Source organism: Schistocerca nitens, chromosome 11 (genome assembly GCF_023898315.1).
Source record: "Schistocerca nitens isolate TAMUIC-IGC-003100 chromosome 11, iqSchNite1.1, whole genome shotgun sequence".
Classification (NCBI taxonomy): Eukaryota; Metazoa; Arthropoda; class Insecta; order Orthoptera; family Acrididae; genus Schistocerca; species Schistocerca nitens.
The window spans coordinates 178163090-178184703 of NC_064624.1; the positions used below are offsets into that span (position 1 = coordinate 178163090).

The following is a 21614-nucleotide window of genomic DNA, read 5'->3' on the forward strand; positions in this document are numbered from 1 at the left end:
AAACGGTCTTGCTGTGCTGGCACTGCGAATAGCTGAAAGCAAGGGGAAACTACAGCCATAATTTTTCCCATGGGCACAAGCTTTACTGTATGGTTAAATGATTATACCTCTTAAGTAAAATATTCCAGACATAAAATAGTCCCTCACTCGGATCTCCAGGCGGAGACTACTCAGAAGGATGTCGTTATCAGGAGAAACATAACAGGCGTTCTATGGTTTGAAGCATGAAATGTCAGATCCCTTAACTGGGTGGTAGGTTATAAAATTTAAAAACAGAAATGGTAGGTTAAAGTTAGATATAGTGGGAATCAGTGAAGTTCGGTGGCAGGAGGAACAAGACTTCTGATCAGGTGAATACAGGGTTATAAATACAAAGTCAAATAATGGTAATGCAGGAGTAGGTTTAATCATCATCATCATCATCATCATCATCATCATCTTGGACAGTTTCCAGCCTCTGGCTGGGTCTGTATGGAAGTAGGTTTAATAAAGAATAAAAAAATAGTAACATGGATAAGCTACTACGAACAGCATAGTAAATGCATTATTGTAGCCAAGATAGACACAAGGTCCACACCTACCACCACAGTACAAGTTTATATGCCAGCTAGCTCCGCACTTGATGAAGAGATTGAAGAAACGTATGATGTGATAAAAGAAATTATTCAGATAGATGAGGGAGACGAAAATTTAATAATCATGGGGGACTAAAATTCGATAGTAGGAAAAGGAAGGAAAGGAAAAGTAGTACGTGAATATGGACTGGGGGTAAGAAATGAGAGAGGTAGAATTTTGGACCGAGCATAACTTAATCAAGCTAACACTTGATTTAAGAATCATGACACAAGGTTGTATATGTGGAAGAGGCCTGGAGACACTGGAAGGTTTCAAACAGATAACGATAAGACAGAGATTTAGAAACCAGGTTTTAAATTGTAAGACATTTCCAGGGGCAGATGTGGAAGCTGACCACAACATATTGGTTATGAACTTTAGATTAAAACTGAAGAAACTGCAAAAAGGCAGGAATTTAGTGAGATGGGACCTGGATAAACTGAAAGACCCAGAGGTTGCAGAGAGCGCATTAGGGAACGGTTGACAAAAACAGGGGATGGAAATACAGTAGAGAGCTTTGGGAGATGACACAGTGAAGGCAGTAGAGGATCAAATGGGTAAAAATACGGGGGCTTGTAGAAATCCTTGGGTAACAGAAGACATAGTGAATTTAATTGATGAAAGGAGAAAATATAAAAATGCAGTAAATGAAGCAGGCAAAATGGAATACAATCATCTCAAAAATGTCATCGACAGGAAGTGCAAAATGGAGAAAAGAAAACCACCTGTATGAATATCTACGGTTCAGACAGAAAACCAATCCTAAGCAAAGAAGGGACAGCAGAAAGGTGGAAGAGGTATACAGAGGGTCTATACAAGGGTGATGTCTTTGAGGGCAATATTATTGAAATAGATGGGGATGCAGATGAAAATGAAATGAGACATATGATATTGCATGAAGAATTTGACAGAGCACTGAAAGACCTAAGTCTAAACAAGGCTCCGGGAGTAGACAACATTCTTTTAGAACTACTGATAGCCTTGGGAGAGCCAGCCATGACAAAACTCCACCATCTGCTGAGCAAGTGTATGAGGCAGGCGAAATATCTTCAGACTTCAAGAAGAATATAATAACTCCAATCCCAAAAAAGCAAGTGTTGACATGTGTGAAAATTACTGAACTATCAGTTTAATAAGGCACTGTTGTAAAATACTAACACGAATTCTTTACAAATGAAAGGAAAATCTGGTAGAAGCCAACCTCGGTGAAGATCAGTTTGGGTTCCACAGAAATGTTGGAACACATGAGGCAATACTGACCCTATGACTTATCTTAGAAGATAGGTTAAGGAAAGGCAAACCTACATTTCTAGCATTTGTGGACTTAGAGAAAGCCAATGACAATGTTGACTGGAATACTCTCTTTCAAATTCTGAAGATGGCAGGTGTAAAATACAGGGAGTAAAAGACTATTTAAAATTTGTGCAGAAACCAGGTGGCAGTTACAAGAGTTGAGAGGCACGAAAGAGAAGCAGTGGTTGGGAAGGGAGCGAGGCAGGGTAGTAGCCTATCCACGATGTTATTCAATCTGTATGTTGAGGAAGCAGTAAAGGAAACAAAAGAAAAATTTGGAGTAGGAATTAAAATCCAGAAAGAAAAATAAAAACTCTGAGGTTTGCTGATGACATTGTAATTCTGTCAAAGACAGCAAAGGACTTGGAAGAGCAGATGAATGGAATAGACAGTAAGAGGATATAAGATGATATAAGTAAGAGGATGTAAGATGAACATCAACAAAAGCAAAACGAGGATAATGGAATGTAGTCAAATTAAATCATGTGATGCTGAGGAAATTAGATTAGGAAAAGAGACACTTAAAGCAGTAAATGAGTTTTGCTATTAGGGGAGCAAAATAACTGATGATGGTCGAAGTAGAGAAGATATAAAATGTAGACTGACTATGGCAAGGAAAGTGCTTCTGAAGAAGATAAATTTGTTAACATCAAATATAGAGTTAAGTGTTACAAATTCTTTTCTGGAAGTATTTGTATGGAGTGTAGCCATGTATGGACTTGCAAACATGGAAATAAACAATTTAGTCAAGAAACGAATAGAAGCTTTTGAAATTTGGTGCCACAGAAGAATGCTGAAGATTAGATGGGTAGACCAAGTAACTTAAGGAGATACTGAACAGAATTGGGGAGAAGGGGAATTTGTGGCACAAATTGACTAGAAGAAGGGATCGGTTGGTAGGACACGTTCTGAGGCATCAAGGGATCACCAATTTAGTATTGGAGGGAAGAGTGGAGGGTAAAAATGGTAGAAGGAGACCAAGAGATGAATACACTAAGCAGATTCAGAAGGATGTAGGTTGCAGTAGTTACACGGAGATGATGAGGCTTGCCCACAATACAGCAGCATGAAGAACTGCATCAAACCTGTCTCTGGACTGAAGAACACAACAACTATCCAAAGTGAAATAAATCAGAAACAAGCTTCTCAAGAACATATAAATGAATATACAATGGAGTGCATAAGATAATTTTACAATGCTCACTTACACAGGTAATGATACTGCACTGAAGATGCACTATGTCAGATTTTATGTAACATTAAATGATATTAATAATAATGCAAACATCAATTGGCTCTACTAAGAAATTTATCAATGTTGTACACAGAGCTTGCTAACAATAAATCCGTTGTGCTTCTCTTGAGCTGACCTATGTTAGCAACTGAACTTTTTTATGGCAGTTGGAAAGCTATTAAAAATATATGTTTCTGAATACAGGACTCCTTTCAGGACCAAAGTAGGTGACTACAGCTTTGTGATTTCATTCTTATTTATTACGGTATTGAGTCTATGAGCTGAGCTGTTGGCTTGAAAAAAGAGATATATTATTTAACATATAGACGGCATAATAATAATAATAATAATAATAATAATAATAATGCATTCAGATATGTTCCAAAGAGCATTTGGTTACAAGACTCAACGTAGAAGGGCATAATCAGTGGGACCATGGTGATGACACATACAAATAGTAACCGAGTTTGGACACTATTCGCAAAGCATGTTGCTAGTCCTACTGGTAACATAGGGCCCTAACGAAATGTAATGGACCTGGGCAAGGCAAGAATTATAGTTGGTACTAATCTATGGGACCACTGGAGGAAAGTACAAAGAAAACAGTTTTTGCATCTAACAGACGAAGTGGTGTGAATGAATTCACGCCCACAACATGGAAAGGGCTTCTTTAAAAGCTGACAATTCTTCCATCTCTGCAATATTAGTATGTAAGTACAAATGTTTTCTAGAGGACCCATTGCAATCGGTGTTGACGATTAAGATGCCAGATACTGTTTATTTAAAAAACAAAAAAACGTATGTCTCAACCCAGGATCGAACCATGGACCTCCTGCGTGCAAACCCAAAATACTGTCCATTGCACCAACCGTACAGCACGACAAATATGTGCTGACAGAGTAGTTACCATACATGTGGTTATAGTGTTACCGGATTGCCACTGTTAATGTCCTTTTTCTGCCGGATGTACTCCTGGGACAAAATTTTGTGACAGCCATTTTTTAATCGCTGGCACGTGATGAGTCGTGCTGCGAAGCACGAGTGCATGAATTTCGCTTCATCCTGTATACATCAGTCAGTACTATTAAGAAATTCATGAATGGAGTAGGAGGAGTTCAACATCAATAAATCCATCAACCTCGCCTTAAACTGAACTTTATTGGTAGCTAAACTTTTTAGGGCTGCTGGCAAGTTACTGAAGATGTGTTTTCCTCAATAATGGACACTTTCCTGGACTCAAGTGATCAACTTTAAATATTACGTAATCTACAAAGATTATTCTTATTTCTAGTAATGATTTCGTGACCTGAGCTGTTGGTTTGAAAAAGATAGTCCCAGCTATACGAGATATGTGGTAGGTTTAATGGGTTGAAAAACAATCTCTGTAATGTATAAGGAAAGACAGCTACTCACTTCAGACATTCTTGGCATGGAGACGGTGATTCAATTTGCCCCTGGTATTTTTCTCGAAGTTCTGAAAGCTTCTCACTAGGTATAGGACTAGACAAATATGGATCAGAGCTTCAAACCATGTATTACAGCAGTGGGTCATATGTATCCCATCAACTATGTCAGAAACCTGAAACATCCCATACATCTAATGCGAATCTTCTTAGAAAACTTCAACAGCTGTACTTCAGTACAGAAACAGTTACTACTCTGCAGCCCGCTATATATCTGTCCCATACAGACCTCACAACTAAATCTATGCAAAGAACAGCACCCAAGATACAAACAGTCATTCTTGATTTGTGAACTAAATGGAAAAATAATCTTAATGTAGGGTATAAAAAGAGCTTTCTGTCACATAGTTTACAGTGATCTGCAGAGAATTGGTGTGTACGTACTGTGCTCTAATCAGACCGACTAAAATTGGACTGATATTTACATAAGATTTAGTAGTGAGTGCTAATTTTGTATGTATTTCAGTAAAAGCATTGAGGTACAGTACAAGGTTTCAGACCTCTTCCTAATTTAAAAATGTCCAGCATACAGCCTAGGAAGTTTTTCATTCCAGTGTTATGGCTAGCCTGGGAGAAGCTATTGGCTCACCTTTCTGTAAACATCTAGGGAAACATTATACCTACTGGCGAACAGTTCTCGGGCTTCCAGCCGGGTGGCGAGAGCGCCGGAGCGAGAGGCTATCCGCGCACTGAGGGATGATGCTGACATCATGGTCCTCCCAGCAGACAAGGGAAATGCGACTGTGCTGATTCGCACAGCCGACTACCAACAGAAAATCTACTCTCTGCTGCAAGACCCAGCCTACAGGAAACTCAACAAGGACCCTACATCGACGATGACCAGGAAAACCGTGGCGCTACTGAAGGACTCAGATCTACCAGAGGCAGTGCAGAAACGGCTGTATCCCAGAGCGCCAACGACACCGCGCCTGTGATTCACAAAGATGGGGTGCCTCTACGGCCGATTCTGGACACCATCAACTCGCACAGTTATGGACTGGCCAAATACCTGGCGACACTATTGAAACCACTGGTGGGACACTGCAGTCATCACGTGAAAAACTCCACGGATTTCGTTAGAATACTGAAGGACATCCGAATACAGAGTGATGACCTACTCGTGAGCTTCGACGTCACTTCCTTGTTCACGAGAGTACCGCTGCAAGACGCCTTGGCGCTCCTTAATCAGCACTTTGAGCCTGAAACAGTGAAGCTCTTTGAATATGCACTTACGACCACCTACTTCAAGTGCAATGGAGAGCATTATGAACAAGTGGATAGAGTGGCCATGGGATCTCCCCTTGCTCCAGGGATCGCGAATCTTTATATGGAACACTTTGAGGAGGTGGCACTACAAACTGCTCATTGTAAACCCAGGCACTTCTTCTGCTATGTGGACGACACTTTCGTGATTTGGCAGCATGGCAGGCAGGCACTGGAGGAGTTTATGGACCACCTAAACGGCATACATGAAAATATCACCTTCACGATGGAAGTAGAATAGAATGGCTGTATTCCATTCCTGGACATACTGATCAGGAAGAAAGCGGATGGGACGCTGGGCCATTCAGTATATAGAAAAAAGACGCACACAGACCTGTACCTCCATGCAACCAACTGCCACCATCCGGCGCAACGCCAGTCAGTACTGTCCACCGTGGTACATAGGGCGCACGTCATTTGTGACAAAGAAAGCCTCTCAGACGAATTACACCACCTAAGAGAGGTATTTCGGAAAAACGGGTACAGTGAAACACAGATTGACAGGGCCTTCAAGAGAAGACAAGCTGACAAATTTCGGGAAGAGGAAGTTAACAAGAGACTCGCCTTTCTTCCATATTTGGGGCCTACATCAGCCAAAATCGGGAGGCTATTAAGAAAATCTAACATAAATACCGTCTTCCGACCACCGCCGAAGACGAAAGAGCTGCTGGGCTCAGCTAAAGACCCACTCAAACTAAACACACCTGGTATATACAACATTGCCTGCGAATGTGGTGTGCAGTACATTGGTCAAACGCAGTGCTGCATCTCTAAAAGGTGCGAGGAACACATCAGGCATGTTCGACTTGGACAGATAGAGAAATCTGCTATAGCTGAACATAGCATCAAAGAAAACCACACCTTTGACTTCGAAAACACCAGGGTGCTGTGCCGAGCCGGGAGCTATTGGGATAGCGTCATTAAAGAATCAATAGAAATACGGGTCCACGTGAATCTTGTGAACAGGGACAAAGGCTATCAACTGAGCGCGGCCTGGAATCCAGCATTAGCCGCAATACGCCAGGAATGCAACAAGAACCGTCCAGCTCATGAGACGCGATCACAATGCTCTGACGGAGACACGAATGGCGCACCCGCTTCCCCCTCCACCTCGCCCGCCGGCTCCTCTGGACCCAGCCTCCCGCGGCCAGGTGGTGGGGGGCACACCGCAGGTATAAAGGGACCAGCATCCGCAAAGTCTCGGCACTTCGCCAGAAGATGATGAGTATGTCACTCGTCGAAACGTCGCAGTCTGAAGACACCGCCACCCGGCTGGAAGCCCGAGAACTCTTTGCCAGCTGTATACGCCAGGAAAGCATACATTCACATTTATTATACCTACTCATAGCATGTAAGCTTTCACGGCCGGTGTCTTCATTAATTAAAACTTCCGGGCTGAATTGCCGTGGTCCATATATAAAACTACTTCTCCTTCCTGACGTTTCGTTGCCGGCTGCGGGCAACATCTTCTGAGGTGAGTCGGCGACTGGCTGCTAGGCGCTGGTGGTCCCACTTATATAGAGCGCTTAGATGGCGCCACCACTCGTCACGTGCTTTCAACTTTAAAACTATCTCTGGCTAGTGCCATCTCTCTCAATTACAGGTAATCGATTGTAAAACTAGACAAGATATGGCGTTCCACTTTGTACCAACGACGTGACAATCGATTACCTGCAATCGAGAGAGATGGCACTAGCCAGAGATAGTTTTAAAGTCGAAAGCACGTGACGAGTGGTGGCGCCATCTAAGCGCTCTACATAAGTGGGACCACCAGCACCTAGCAGCCAGTCGCCGACTCACCTCAGAAGATGTTGCCCGCAGCCGGCAACGAAACGTCAGGAAGGAGAAGAAGTTTTATATATGGACCACGGCAATTCAGCCCGGAAGTTTTAATTAATGATTATACCTACTCATAGGCCCTCATCATCCCTATTCACAAGTGTACTACCTCGTTCCATTTAAGCCACAAGACTGAAAAACAGCCTGGAGGCTATTTGGAAGAACGAGCGGCATAAAAGTAGCTCAAAGAGTGCCCTAGGAAAGTGGTTTAGGTCCCTTGTTCTTGTTGTATATTAATTACCTTGCAGACATTGTTAATATTAACCTCAGATTTTTTGCAGATGGCGCAGTTTTCAGAAATGAATTACTGTACAAAAATTTCTGCACAAATATTCTGTCAGATCTTGATGAGATTCAGAGAAGATAGTGGTTGCCCACTTGCTTTAAATGTTCAGACATGCAAAAATATAGTATCTCATGACTACAAATTTACTCATTCACAACTGGCATCAGACAGCTGATACAAACACCTGGTTACAACAGTTTGTAGGGGGTAGAAAATGTAATGATCACATAGGCGTAGTCAAGGAAAAACACATGGCAGATTGCAGATCACTGGTAGGTTACTGGGAAAATGAAATCACTCTGTGATGGAGATTGCTTACAAAACACTCCTGCAACCTATCCTAGAACATTGTCATAGTGTGTGGCACAATGGAATGCATAAGATAATTTTTCGAACCTTACTTGCACATTCTATTGATGGGATTGTGGAAACATCACATCTACTGCCATTAGGGAAACAGTGTAATTCGAAATCGAAAATTTCACAATTAGTGGTGTCGGGATGAATCGTGCAGAACAATATCTGTCAGAGGGGTAATGTGCATTCGATGGAACAGCGCACAGGACTGACGGCGTGTTTATATTAGTTGCGAGTGGAGTAATGCACCTGTGACAGACTCCAATGTACACGCGTCCACATATCGAATGTTCTCATTGTAAACCTATAAACCAGTGTGGCAGATGTATGACATGCACAAATGATGAATGTGTGGATACGCTTCTGGTCCTCAGTGCATCTGATAACCGGGTTGGTATCGCTGCTCGTGAATATGCTGCTAGATATCCTCATTGACGCCATCCAGATAAAAATGCGTTTTGTCACCTTTGGGAGCCAGGTTCTCTCCTCCCACCATCGTGTGACAGAGGTCGTCCGTGGACTCGCCGCACTCCAGTACTGACGAAACTGTTCTGGAGGTGATACACCAAGAACGACAGCGAAGTACATGTAGTGTAGCAAGGCAGCTGCGTGTCTCTCAACGCACGGTCGTTAACACACTGCACGAGCGTGGACTGCAGTCCTGTCATTACGCTTTCATGCAACACCTGCATCCTGCAGATTGCCAACAGTGGATACAATTCTGTGAATGGTTCCAACAACAACAGGAAGCCAACGATGATTTCGTGAACACCGTGATATGGTTGGATGAAGCAGCATTCACTCGTGAAGGTGTCTTCAATACACACAATGCTCACCATTGCTGTGAGGTTAACAAGCACATCTCAAACGTCGATATCAAGTTCACTTTGGTATCAACATCTGGGCCGGAATATTGGGTGACAGGTGTTTGGGCCGCTGCATGTTGCCTGACCGGTTGATTGTATGAAGGTGTCCTGTCAAACTATCAGCCTATTGCGCTGGAAGATGTTCCACTACATGTTCGGCAGAGGGTATTGTTGCAACATGACGGTGCACCTCCACACTCTGGAATTAATGTGCGACAGTATTTGGACAGAAAATTTCCAGGGGAATGGCTCAGACATGGAGGTCCAGTTACATGGCCACCATGTTCACCTGACCCAAATCCCCGTGATTTCTTCCTGTGGGAACACCTGTATTCTACTTCGCCGACAAATGTGGAAGAATTGGTAGCGCGTGTTCGTGCTGCTTCGTTACTGTGGATGCAGCTTTACTTTCATATTATATGTAGTATAAATGACAAGTAGATGTTGTGCTATCATCTTTAGCATCTCGAAATTGATATTGCTTTTGTAGTTATTCTGTTCTACGACAGGTCATTTGTTTCAACTGTCTATTTTTTATTTATCTAACCACATATTTGTTACGGTCAGTGTTACAAAAGACCATAAATTTAAGATACATGTGACCCAAGAAATGATGTATATGACAGTATGAAATGTCAGAATGAAATTAGCAACAATGCGCACCTACCCAGGATCGAACCGTCGACCTCCTGCAAGCTAACTCAAAACTGTATCTACTGCACCACCTCTACAGCACGACTAATATGTGCTGACAGAGGTAGTTACCATACATGTGGTTACACTATTGCCAGATTTCCACACTTTAACGCCCTTTTTCTGCCGGATGTACTCGCCGGACACATTTTTTTTATCGCTTGCCATGAGAAGTCACGCTGTAAAGCCCGCATGCACGAATTTCGCTTCACCCTGTATATTACACTCACATTCAGAAAAAACAGAACACATTGAACAATTAGAGAAATGATATTCATATTCACAGGATATGTAGATTAGTAGGTTCTGCAGAAATTATTAGCATTTCAGTCACCTCAGTTCAGTACGTGTGCTGTTGCCTAGTAGGCACAGGGTCTGCCATGGGCCCTGAAAACTCGTTCCATCCGTGATGCCATTGATGCGTACAAGGTGCGAACAGTGCCCCTCGGTATTGCCATCATTGCTGCATTCACCTGGTTCCAATGTTCATCTGCGATGGCTGGCACAGGGTCACAGTCCTTCACCCATTGTTGCAACATGTCCCACACAATTTTGATTGGCGACAAGTCTGGTGATCTGGTGGGCCAGGGCGAAGGGCTGATACCCTGTGATACCAAGGAAGCGCATGTTCGTGCAGCAACATTAAGTTGCGCATTGTCTTGCTGAAAAATTGTGTCTGGGATATTGCGCAAAAAGGTTAGGGATACAGGTCACAGGATCTCATTCACGTATTTCACACTGCCTTAGACACACACCAACTGTGATTTCTGGTTGTATACAACAGCACCCCACACCATCAGGCCTTGAGCTGGCACTGCATGTCTGCAGCGAACCAAAACGTGCCATAATTTTCAAACAAACTGAACCTAGATTCGTCCAAAAACACTATCTGATGCCATTCCTGCACCCAGTGATGTTACACACACCACTGCCATATAGCATATTTCTGTACACTCGTCAAAGGTAGGCAGAGAAGTGGACGATGCACACGTAGCCTTTGCCATAATAAACAGTGACGGAATGCCATCCTCGATAGTGTGCAATGTGTTCCACTGTTCGACTGTTGTGCCAGAGCTGAGGAGGATGCAGATCTGTCTTGCAATGCCATTTGGATGAGGTGTTGATCTCCTTGGGGATGGTGTGGATGGTGCGACATGACCTATCTCGTCACGTTCTACAGCCTATTGTGGACCATTCTGCATACACTAATTGCACTGCCGAAACACTTCGTCAACCACGAGTGGCAATTTCCTGGATGGTCAGATCACAAATTATCATACCAATAATGTGCCCTCTTTCAAACTCACTGATCTGACAGTACAGTTCGCACGTACATCTGCGAGGCATCCTCGACATATGCTCAAGTCACACTGATCCACTACCTTCAGTTTAAAGTTGCAACAAAAGCCACAGGCTCATTTTACCAATAGGTGGTGATGCACTGCAATATCGAAGTTGACCTTAAACCCACAAGCCAACATGGTTCAAATGCGAATCATTTCTGCAGAACATACTAATGTACATTTCCTGTGAATATGGACGTCCCATCTCTAGTCGTTCAAGGTGTTCTGTTTTTTTCTGAATACAAATGTACTACTATCAAATACAGTGAATATAATCTGAGTTCTGAATATCTCCAGTGCAGTAATAAGGTCAATGTAAAAAAGTGTTGCAAACTGATTTTCTGTTTGATGATGCATTGCAGTACATTAACATGTTTTATGACGAGTTTGTTGTTACCTCTGAAACTAAAATATGTTTAAGATTTTTTGACTTGTTCCACATCCACAAGCACCGTTGACAATGCATATCTACAACTAATTTTATTATAATTTTTATAATAAGGTGATAGGACAAGGATAGTCCAAAAAGTTGTTGCTTATATGTAGATGATCTCCCATAAATGGTCAAATATTTATTTTGTGTTTTATTATTTGTTTGAGGTACTTATTGGGCAGCATGTGGCAAATGGAATTTGACAGCAGACATCCCTATGTCCCAGAGGTTGGTGTACGGAGCTACCAATGTCATATGGAGTGCCTAGGAGGGCCTTAGAGTACTACTGTGATTGCCCCAAGTTTACAGAAGTGAAATTCCCTGATTTTCAGACAAGTTTCAGTGTCGTTCCCTGACAGATTTTGAGATCTCAAGAGTACATTAAGATGTAAGTTGACCATCTGTCTTTGCAGCTATGGTACAAGAAACAATACTGCAAATGAGGAAATATCTAAAAAACAAAAACTTGCAAGCAGATGGCATTTTCTGATGTAAGCAAAAATCTTATGTGCTAACATCAACATCCTTTGAAACGAACTGTTTTTGGTTAGAGAAAGCAAGCCAAATGGTATACATGTTTCATTAAGGCTACTGATGTTATTTTATTTCAAAAAATGAAACACGTTTCTTGACAAAAATACACATTTCCTTGCAGTTGCAAGACAGATTTAAAATACGTTCTCTGATTTTGGAAATAACCTCAGAAAAAAGTGGATCTCTTGAAAGAAGTCTATAAGGTGGGAAAGAATTGTGTAAACGAACACTGTAGCTGACAGCCAATAAAATGTTGGTTCTACTATGTTCGTTATTGTCGGTTATTACCCACTGTGTTATATCTATTATCTTACAGGTACTTTGTTTCCAGAATGAGATTTTCACTCTGCAGCGGAGTGTGTGCTGATATGAAACTTTCTTGGCAGATTAAAACTGTGTGCACATAGGTAGGAAGGTAGGAGTCGAGATACTGGCAGAAGTGAAGCTGTGAGGACGGGGCGTGAGTCGTGCTCGGGTAGCTCAGTCGGTAGAGCACTTGCCCGCGAAGGCAATAGGTCCCGAGTTAGAGTCTCGGTCTGGCACACAGTTTTAATCTGCCAGGAAAGTTTCAAGTACTTTGTATTTTACTTTCAAGAAATATATGAGTACTTAGCGTACAAACCACCAGCGACTGACACAATTTTCTTCTTCTTATCGTCCATACTTTCTAACATATAAATTACTTTTTAAGTGCCAAAATGTACTAGAACAAATAAAATCTCTGTAAAATGCCACACTGTACAACATACTTGCGGTGAGAGAGTAGCAAGTCCTGAAATCCGTCACCCACGGCCTCCAGCCTGCAGAGGAGCACTGCAGTTCTGTGTCCACGGATAAACTATGAAAAGCTGCTGCATTACACCATACACAAACAGACTTGCCCTGCAGGCAGATCGGTGAGAATAGATCTGGTGGGCAGGGCCTGCACACTAGTGGGAACCAAATGGCTTCTGATCGGCAGGCCCGATCCGTTACAGATACCCGCAGAAAAGGCCTGCGATTTTGGCCCGTCGTGGAAGTCCACTCGTGTGGCCAGCTATTCATGAGCCACGGACAGATAATTTGTTCAAATACTCTGAGAATCAATAATAATGAGGGCAGGTAGCATCTCACTGTAAAGACGTTTGCTGAGCTGCAGACAGGCACGCAGAAAAGACAATCGCACTCTCACAGCGAAATTTTCAGCCGTAGCTTTTGTCAGACAGTGAGAGCGCACACACACATTCACATAATCACTGAGACACAACTCGTGCACACACCACTGCCATCTCCGGGCACTGCCTCTACGGTCTCAGAGAATCAGATCCAAACAAACCACTCCTCAATGTCTCTCTGCCTCTCGTCGGCAGCTGCTAGGCTAGTGGCAAAAAGTGGTGGCAGCACTGACTACAAGCAGAAGGGAGTGGTAGAAAGGGAGAAGCAGTAGTAATGAGGGAAAAGGGAAGTGACACACGTACTCAGCTGCACAAAGCCAGTGACGAAGCATTACGCCTTAGTAAACAAACCATTTCATCTACTGAGATAAAAACGAGATTTTTCCAGTGGTTTTGTTTTATGTTTTCTTGTTTTTTTTTTCACCTTCAAAATTTCCCTGATTTCTGTGATGTGTTTGGAATGCCCTGATATTCCCTGATTTCCAGAAACTGTGGCAACCCAGACTAAACAACAATGGACATCAATGGAGAAGCAACACAACAATATTGTTGAAAAATGAATGACTGAAAATCTTGTAAAGCTTTTAGTTCAGTGTGAGTCTAGCTACTTCTCAAACATGATACCTGTACTCACTTATGTAATAAATGTTCATTGTTTTTTAAAAATGGTAGATGTTACTTCAGGAAAATGAAGACAGACGATAACAAAACACTAATTCATTGCAATTAAATAAGAGTTCTACTATAGAACAAGTTGGAATATAAAGCTGCAGTAATTGGAGAAAAAAGTAATGGAAGAAGTCCAAATTTGATAAATATTAGCTGGTTGTTGGTTTTGAAAACTTGGAAAGGAGAAGAGATACACACCGGGGAGCAAAACTTAAGAAAGAAAGTAACTTTCACATGATTTCTTACTGCCAAGTAACCCAGCCCACAAAACTTGGACCATAAATGCTACAGTATAGTGCAGAAGGTAACCGAAAGAAATGTGTTATGAAACAAGCAGATATGGTAATTTTATCCAAAGACAATAATTACAAAGAAGTCATCACAATTTATGATGGTTCCCTGCACAATACAGAAGGTGAGACAAGGTTCTTCAGGCGACAATGCACCCTCTGTGACATCCTCCCACGCTGGCTGGTCTCAAGGTTGGTAAGGAATGCTTGTGGTAGGGTGTTCCATTCCCTGGGTTGACAACTGCTGGACGATTGATGGTACATGTGTATGTGTTGCAACACATCTCCCCAATGCATCCTACACATGTTCGATGGGATTTAAGTCGGGTGAATGGATAGGTCAGTCCATTTGCTGAATATCCTCTCATTGCAGGAGCTCCTCCACCTGTGCTGTTTGATGCACTTGCACATTGTCATACATAAAATTAAAGTTAGGGCTGAATACACATGGGGAAGGAGTGCAGTGTCACAACAATGTTGACCAATGAGTGTACCATGTTGAAAGATGTGGAGGTCAGTACACCCGTGCAACATTATGCCTCTCTACACCATAATAACTGGACCACCAAAATGACCATGGTCAACAATGTCTCTGGTTGCATTACATGTTCCCATCTCTTGCCATGTGAGAGTGTGTCTTGCATTGTTGAATGTGATTGTATCGGTGGTTCAGGTGTTAAGGCGTGGGGAGGCACAATGTTGCTTACATGTACTTACCTGCAAATCTTTAAACACTGTACACTCAATGATAAGCGTTACTGGGACGCTGTACTCTTTCCCTGCGTGCCTCTTTTCAGGCGTGCATTTGGGCCTAACTTCATTTTTATAGTCATTTTTATAGCTGACAATGTGTGACTGCATCGAACACTGCAGGTATAGGAGCTCTTGCAGTGAAAGGAAACATGATGAATGGACTGGCCTGCCCTTTTCCTCAACTTAAATCCCATCCAGCACATGTGGGATGCATTGGGGAGATGTACTGTAGCACATTCACATACACCAATGACAATCTGGCAGCTGTTTACCTCATTGGAGGAGGAATTGAACACCCTACCACAAGAACTCCTAACCAAATTTGTGGCCAGCATGGGTGTACACTGCAGAGGCTGCCTTGCTGTCTTTGGTGATCAAATACATGATTAACAACCATGCTCCGCCTCTTGTAATGTCCGTGAAAAAAGTTCAGTGAAAATATTGCCTTTGAGCAGATGTATTATTTCTCTTCGTCTCATTGCATATTTAATTCAGTTACCTTCTGTAATACACTGCAGCATTTCTTTCTGTGTATTGTCCAAGTTTCATTGAGCTATATTACTTGGTAGTGAGATCATCATCTTAAAGTTACTTTCGTTCCTAGGTTTTGCACACCAGTCTATTTAAAAGTAAATACTCATCATTTTCATTTAGACAGCACAGCTCAGAATTTCATTACACAAATCGCCTTTCATTTACTAGACAGTAGCGGACCGACCTGTCGGCGTGGGGTGGGACTCGCAAGTCCTCGTCCATCCCGCGGACCGGCGGCAGCCCTGCGCTCGGCAGCAGTGGCATGCGGCGCAGATCACTATCTCCTGTCGTTGACAACATGCCGGACATCGGCGAGCTCATCAGCGGAGGCGGTAAGTCGCTGTACAGGTCCGTGCTGCGCAGGTCGACATCCCGACCGCTGCCCGGCGTGGGCAGCAGGGTTGGGGGACCGGCTGGGAACCGCATGTCCTGATCGGACATATTCTGCATTGGTGCCGAAGTGGAGTAAGGAATCTGTAACACCAAAACCGGATTTATGTGGTGCTTCAAACTTGAAAAGACAAATCACTGTCAACTATCACTTATAAACCAAATATGTGTGGCATTAAGCCACAGGTACACGCTTAATTATTGCAGTCCTCTGTCTCAAGACTGGCTCGATGCAGCTCTCCGTGCTACTGTAGCCTGTGCAAGCCTCATCATTTCCGAATAACTACTGCAACATACATTTCCCTCCAATCCTTAAGATGCTACAAATTTATTTTCTCTCCAATTCTAATCAGTACCTCCTCATTAGTTACTTGACCTTCCCATCTAATCTTTTGCCTTTCTGTCAAAAATGCTTCTATCCACATTTCGCTTCCATACAAGGCTACACCGCAGACAAATGTGTCCAAAAAATACTTCCTAATATTTAAATTTATGTTCAATGTTAACAAATTGCTCTTCTTTTAGAAATACTTTTAATGCCATTCCCAGTCTACACGTTATATCTTCGGTACTTTGACCACCATCACTTATTTTGCTGTCCAAATAGCAAAACTCATCTAATACTTTTAGTGTCTAATTGCCTAATCTAATTCCTTCCGATATAATTTGACTAAGTCTCGTTACCCTTGCTTTGCTTTTGTTAATGTTCATCTTATACCCTCCTTTTCAGACTGTGTCCAATTCGTTCAACTGCACTTCCAAGTCCTTCCTCGACACTGTCTGGCAGAATTACGACACAATCGGCAAATCACAAAGTTTCCCTCTGAACTTTTAATTCCCTTTCCAAATTTCTCCTTCTTTTCCTCCACAGTTTGCTCAAAGCACAGATAGAGTAATACTGGGGATAGACTACAACTCTGCCTCACACCCATCTCAACCACTGCTTTGCTTTCACGCCCTTCTAATCTTACAATTGCCATCTGGTTTCTGTGCAAGTTGTATGCATGCAGAAGGGATGGAAAAAGCAATTAAGTTTTCGGATTAACTCTTTCTGAGTGCTCTCTCTCTCTCTCTCTCTCTCTCACACACAAACACACACACACACACACACACACACACACATCTCCTGACACTATAACCTGTCCTTGTCCTCACAATGATTAATCATGTTCCATCAAAAAGAGAACAGTTAGGGATGTGGATCTCAAGATATACATTAACAAAATATAAGGAAATCATTTAAACTTAATCTGTATACTGTATTAACAATCACTCATGTGCTACTTCATGATATTCATGCTTAAGCCAACTAAATTTAACCCAGTAAAAAAACAAAGATAGTTGCTACCCTGAAAAAGCTGCTGCCTTCTGACTTACACTACATAGGGACTTCAAAAAGTAGGCTACAAATGTCAACCCACATTAAGCTCTCTGTGTACAAGAATGACAAATTGTCAGGAGAGAGAACATATTGCTGGTTTGCTGCAAACACAGTTCTGCTGTGGTACGCACAACAGGTGCATCACAATTTGAAAGCAAAATGACAGAACAACTGGAAATGAACTGCAAAGTTGGAGTAAATTGGACAGTACGATTCTTGTGGGCAAAATGTCTATATTGCAGACTCACTGTGAAATTCTGGTGGTGTATGGCCCAAATGCAGTATCATATCCAGCTACAGAGAAATGGTGCCAATAATTTGACCAAGGCTGCACAGATGTGGGTGCTGATGATTGGGAAGGAAGAAGATTGACTTCTACCACAAAGGACAATGTCCAGGCAATTACTGAAGAACATCGGGGAAACAGAGATTTTCCAACAATAATGGCATTCAAGCAAAGATTATTGAATGGAACTGTGACCAATGAGTGGATTTCTGTCATTGAGGAATTGAACGACTGGTGGGAAGTTATGACTATTTTCACAGAGACTTCACGACTATGTTGGGGGTGGAGGGTGGGGGGGTGGGGTGGGGAAATCTTATATCTCTGTCACTTTCAAGTGTAGTGCAGCATTCAATAAAAGTTACTTGGCATGCCATAATAATGTGTAATATTTTTTTTCCAAATCCCGTCATACTTAGTTGCTGTTTATCTGCTATTGGTAACTTCATATTTTCTAGACCGCACTGGTACGTTTCCAATAAAATAATTACCTGTGTCTCTAAATACTGAGATATATTTATAGCGTATTAATATTTGTCATGTAGCTTTAACACTAAACACAATTACTTGCAAAATTGCTAACAGATCTCTTCACTCACTGCACTTACCTATTCAGATTATTTTTTGAGAGAGAACCTGGTGATATACATTTTTAATTTTCTTTTGACTTGAAGAGAATTCCCAATTTCTTTCTATTAGATTGGAGCTCACTGAATATCTTTCCAATAGAGAACATCACCCCATTTTGAACTCTAGAGAGGGAGGCAAAGTCTACCTAAAAATTACTTTTGTGTCATGTAATTGTCCATCTACATCAATACTCTGAAATTCATATTTAAGCATTTGGCAGACGGTTCACAGAACCTCTTTCAGAATATTTCTCAACCATTCCACTCTTCTCTAGCAAGTGGGAAAAATGAACACTTAACTCTTTCCGTGCAGTCTCCCTTTTCTCTTACTTTATCACTATGATCTTATCTCACTAGACAGGTGGGTGTCAACAAAACATTTTCGCATTCAGAGATGAAAGTTGATTATTGAAATATTGTGGAAAGATCTTACCTCAGTGAAAAATGCCTCGGTTTTACCGATTGCCACTCCACCTCGAAGAGAATGGTCTACTGAGACTTAGACAACACGGGTTTAGAAAACAGGGCTTAAAAAACATCAAAACGTTGAGTGCTATCAACAAGGGATTTCAAACTGATTCCATATTTCAAGATTTCCAGAAAGTATCGTACTTCACAAGCAGCTTGTAATCAAACTGCATACTTATGGAATATCGTCTCAGTTAAGTGACTGGATTCACGACTTCCTGTCAGAGGGTTCACAGTTCGTAGTAACCGACGGAGAGTTTTTGAGTAAAACCAAAGTGATTTCTGATGTTCCCCAAGGTAGTGCTATAGGCGCCCTGCTGTTTCTTATCTATATAAATGATTTAGGAGACAATCTGAGCAGCCATTTTAGGTTGTTTGCTTATGATAATGTCGTTTATTGTTTGGTAAAGTCATCAGAAGATCAGAACAAATTGTAAAACAATTTGGAAAAGATATCTGTTTGGTGTGAAAACTGGCAATTGGTCCTAAATAATGAAAATCCTGAGGTCATCCACATGAGTGCTACAAGAAATCCGTTAAACATCAGTTACACGATAAAACAAAAAAAACTAAAGGCTGTAAATTCAACTAAACACCTAGGAACTACAATTATGAGCAACTTAAATTAGAGAGAACATGTACAAAATGTTGTGGGAAGCTGAATCAAAGACTGTATTTTATTGGCAGAACACTTGGAAGATGCAAGAGATCTACTAAAGAGTGTGTCTACACTGTGCTTGTCTGTCCTCTTTTTGGAGTACTGCTGCGTGGTGTGGGATCCTTACCAGATAGGATTAATGGAGTACATCAAGAAAGTTCAAAGAAGGGCAGCACGTTTTGCATTATCGAGAAATAGGGGAGAGAGTGTCTTGGATGTTTACGGTGCACATCACTAACATAAAGGCGAATTTCATTGCAGCAGGATCTTTGCATGAAAATTACTCCAAATGCGAAAATATTTTGATGGTGGGGACCTACTGACCTACACTGGGAGAACAATCATCATAATAAAATAACGGAAATCAGAGCTTGCACAGAATGATATAGGTGTCCGTTTTTTCTGAGTGTTGGAAGAATAGAGAAGTATTCTGAAGGTACTTCAATGAAACCTCTGCCAGGCATTTAAGTGCAATTTGTAGGGTAGCCATTAGATATAAATGTAGATCATATCTGTGACACACTTTCCCCTATTTCTCAATAATACAAAAAGAGCTGTCCTCCTTTGAATTTTTCCGTTTTCTGTCAATCCTATCTGGTCAGACTCTCACACCATGCAGTAAAATCCAGAAGAGGACAGACAAGTTTAGTGTAGGTAGCCTCTTTAGTAGATTTGTTGCATTTTCCAGGTGTTCTGTCAATAACTGAGTCTTTTGTTTGTCTTTCCTGCACCATTTTCTACGTGAATGTGCAAATCACAGTTCAACTGAAACTGTTTTTTATCATCATCAACAAAAACCATTAACGAGTAAATGTACAGTGAAGTGAGTGTAAGAGTACCAAGGTCTTTGAGAAGGCTTCTGCATGGTGTACAGTTATTTACTTTAAATAATATTCTTACAGCTTTCTTCTGCTGAAGAAAGCTTTATTAACTTCATATGCACTCCCCAAAAGACAATTCCACAACAGCAAAAACATGCAAAATAAGCCAACACTCTCTTTATTAGCTCAATACACGAGAGATCCTTCAAAGTGAAAAACATGCTGAAGTCAGTTTTACGATTAGTTAATCTGTGTGTTAACTAAATTGTATCTTGTTAATCAACATGAAATTTTAAGAGAGTATGTTTCATTTAATTTATTAGCATTAATCTCTACTTTTGATCCCAGCAGGTCATTACTGCTTGTCTGAAATTACATAATATGTGTCTTTGCAATATTAATCCTTAAACTGTCAGTTACAAAGCACTTGTAGGCCTGTTCAGCTATTGTCTGAGCTGTGTCTGTGAAGACTGAGTCTGCACACATTTGTTTCTTGACTTATTTATCGAATCAATCAATCACTGAATGGTTATTAACACAAGACATTATAATTTCATAAGAATTGTTTCTGTTGTGCCATTGCTCACGAGCGGATACAATGGGGAAAAGAAGTTTGTCCAGTACGGGACAGTGTAGAACAGTTGAACTGTTCTATACAATGCCCTAGGTCTTTTATTCCAACAGTTAAACTTTTTATGTGTAGTGAGTCAAGCGCTCGATGAAATATAATTTTGATAAATTTTAGTCAGCTGCATAGAGCAAAATGTAGCAAAAATGGAAGAATAGTATTAGCATTATCGTCATGATAGAAAATGAAAAGATTAATAGTCATTGTCAATTTTAACAACACAGGAATACAAAAAAGTTCAAATTTAGTTTTTTCTGGGTTCATTGCCTACAAAAAATGGCCCTCAATCTTACAATTGAAAATAGAGAAAGGGCCATTTCAGCAGGAAATGAATGTGGAAGTAGTAATGCTATATGCATGGATGAAAAGCCAAGTTTTGAAACAGTTAAACCAAATATTACCAAAAGATAACACCGAGGCTTAGCCAGAGAGGCAGGTGCGACAGTGTAATGTTGTCCTAGAGTACAGATAATGCAGGGCCTGTGATCAGCAGCTTGAGAAAGGTGTACTCCAATAGAATGGTCCCTGTCATGCACTGAGTGTGTTGTGTTTGTACAGTTGGTGTGAATACTGGCCAGCTTCCAGTTAAAAGGCAGGTATAACATAACAGGCATACATTCAAAGTGAAAAATGAAAACAAGAAAGTAAAAAATGAGAGAAAATAAAAAAGTAAATATGGTGATTAAAATGACATGGCAAAGGATTAGAAATGAAACAAATATACAGGGTGATCAAAA

General features: G+C 41.3%; 1 protein-coding gene across 1 annotated transcript in view; it reads right to left on the reverse strand.

Moving 5' to 3' along the window:
• LOC126212753 (pre-mRNA 3' end processing protein WDR33) overlaps nt 1–21614 on the reverse strand; it is a 183996-nt gene that overhangs the window by 11663 nt on the left and 150719 nt on the right. Inside the window, exon 14 of the mRNA XM_049940161.1 lies at nt 15804–16093. Within this exon, the coding sequence (XP_049796118.1) occupies nt 15804–16093 (290 nt within the window). The remainder of the gene's footprint in view (nt 1–15803; nt 16094–21614) is intronic.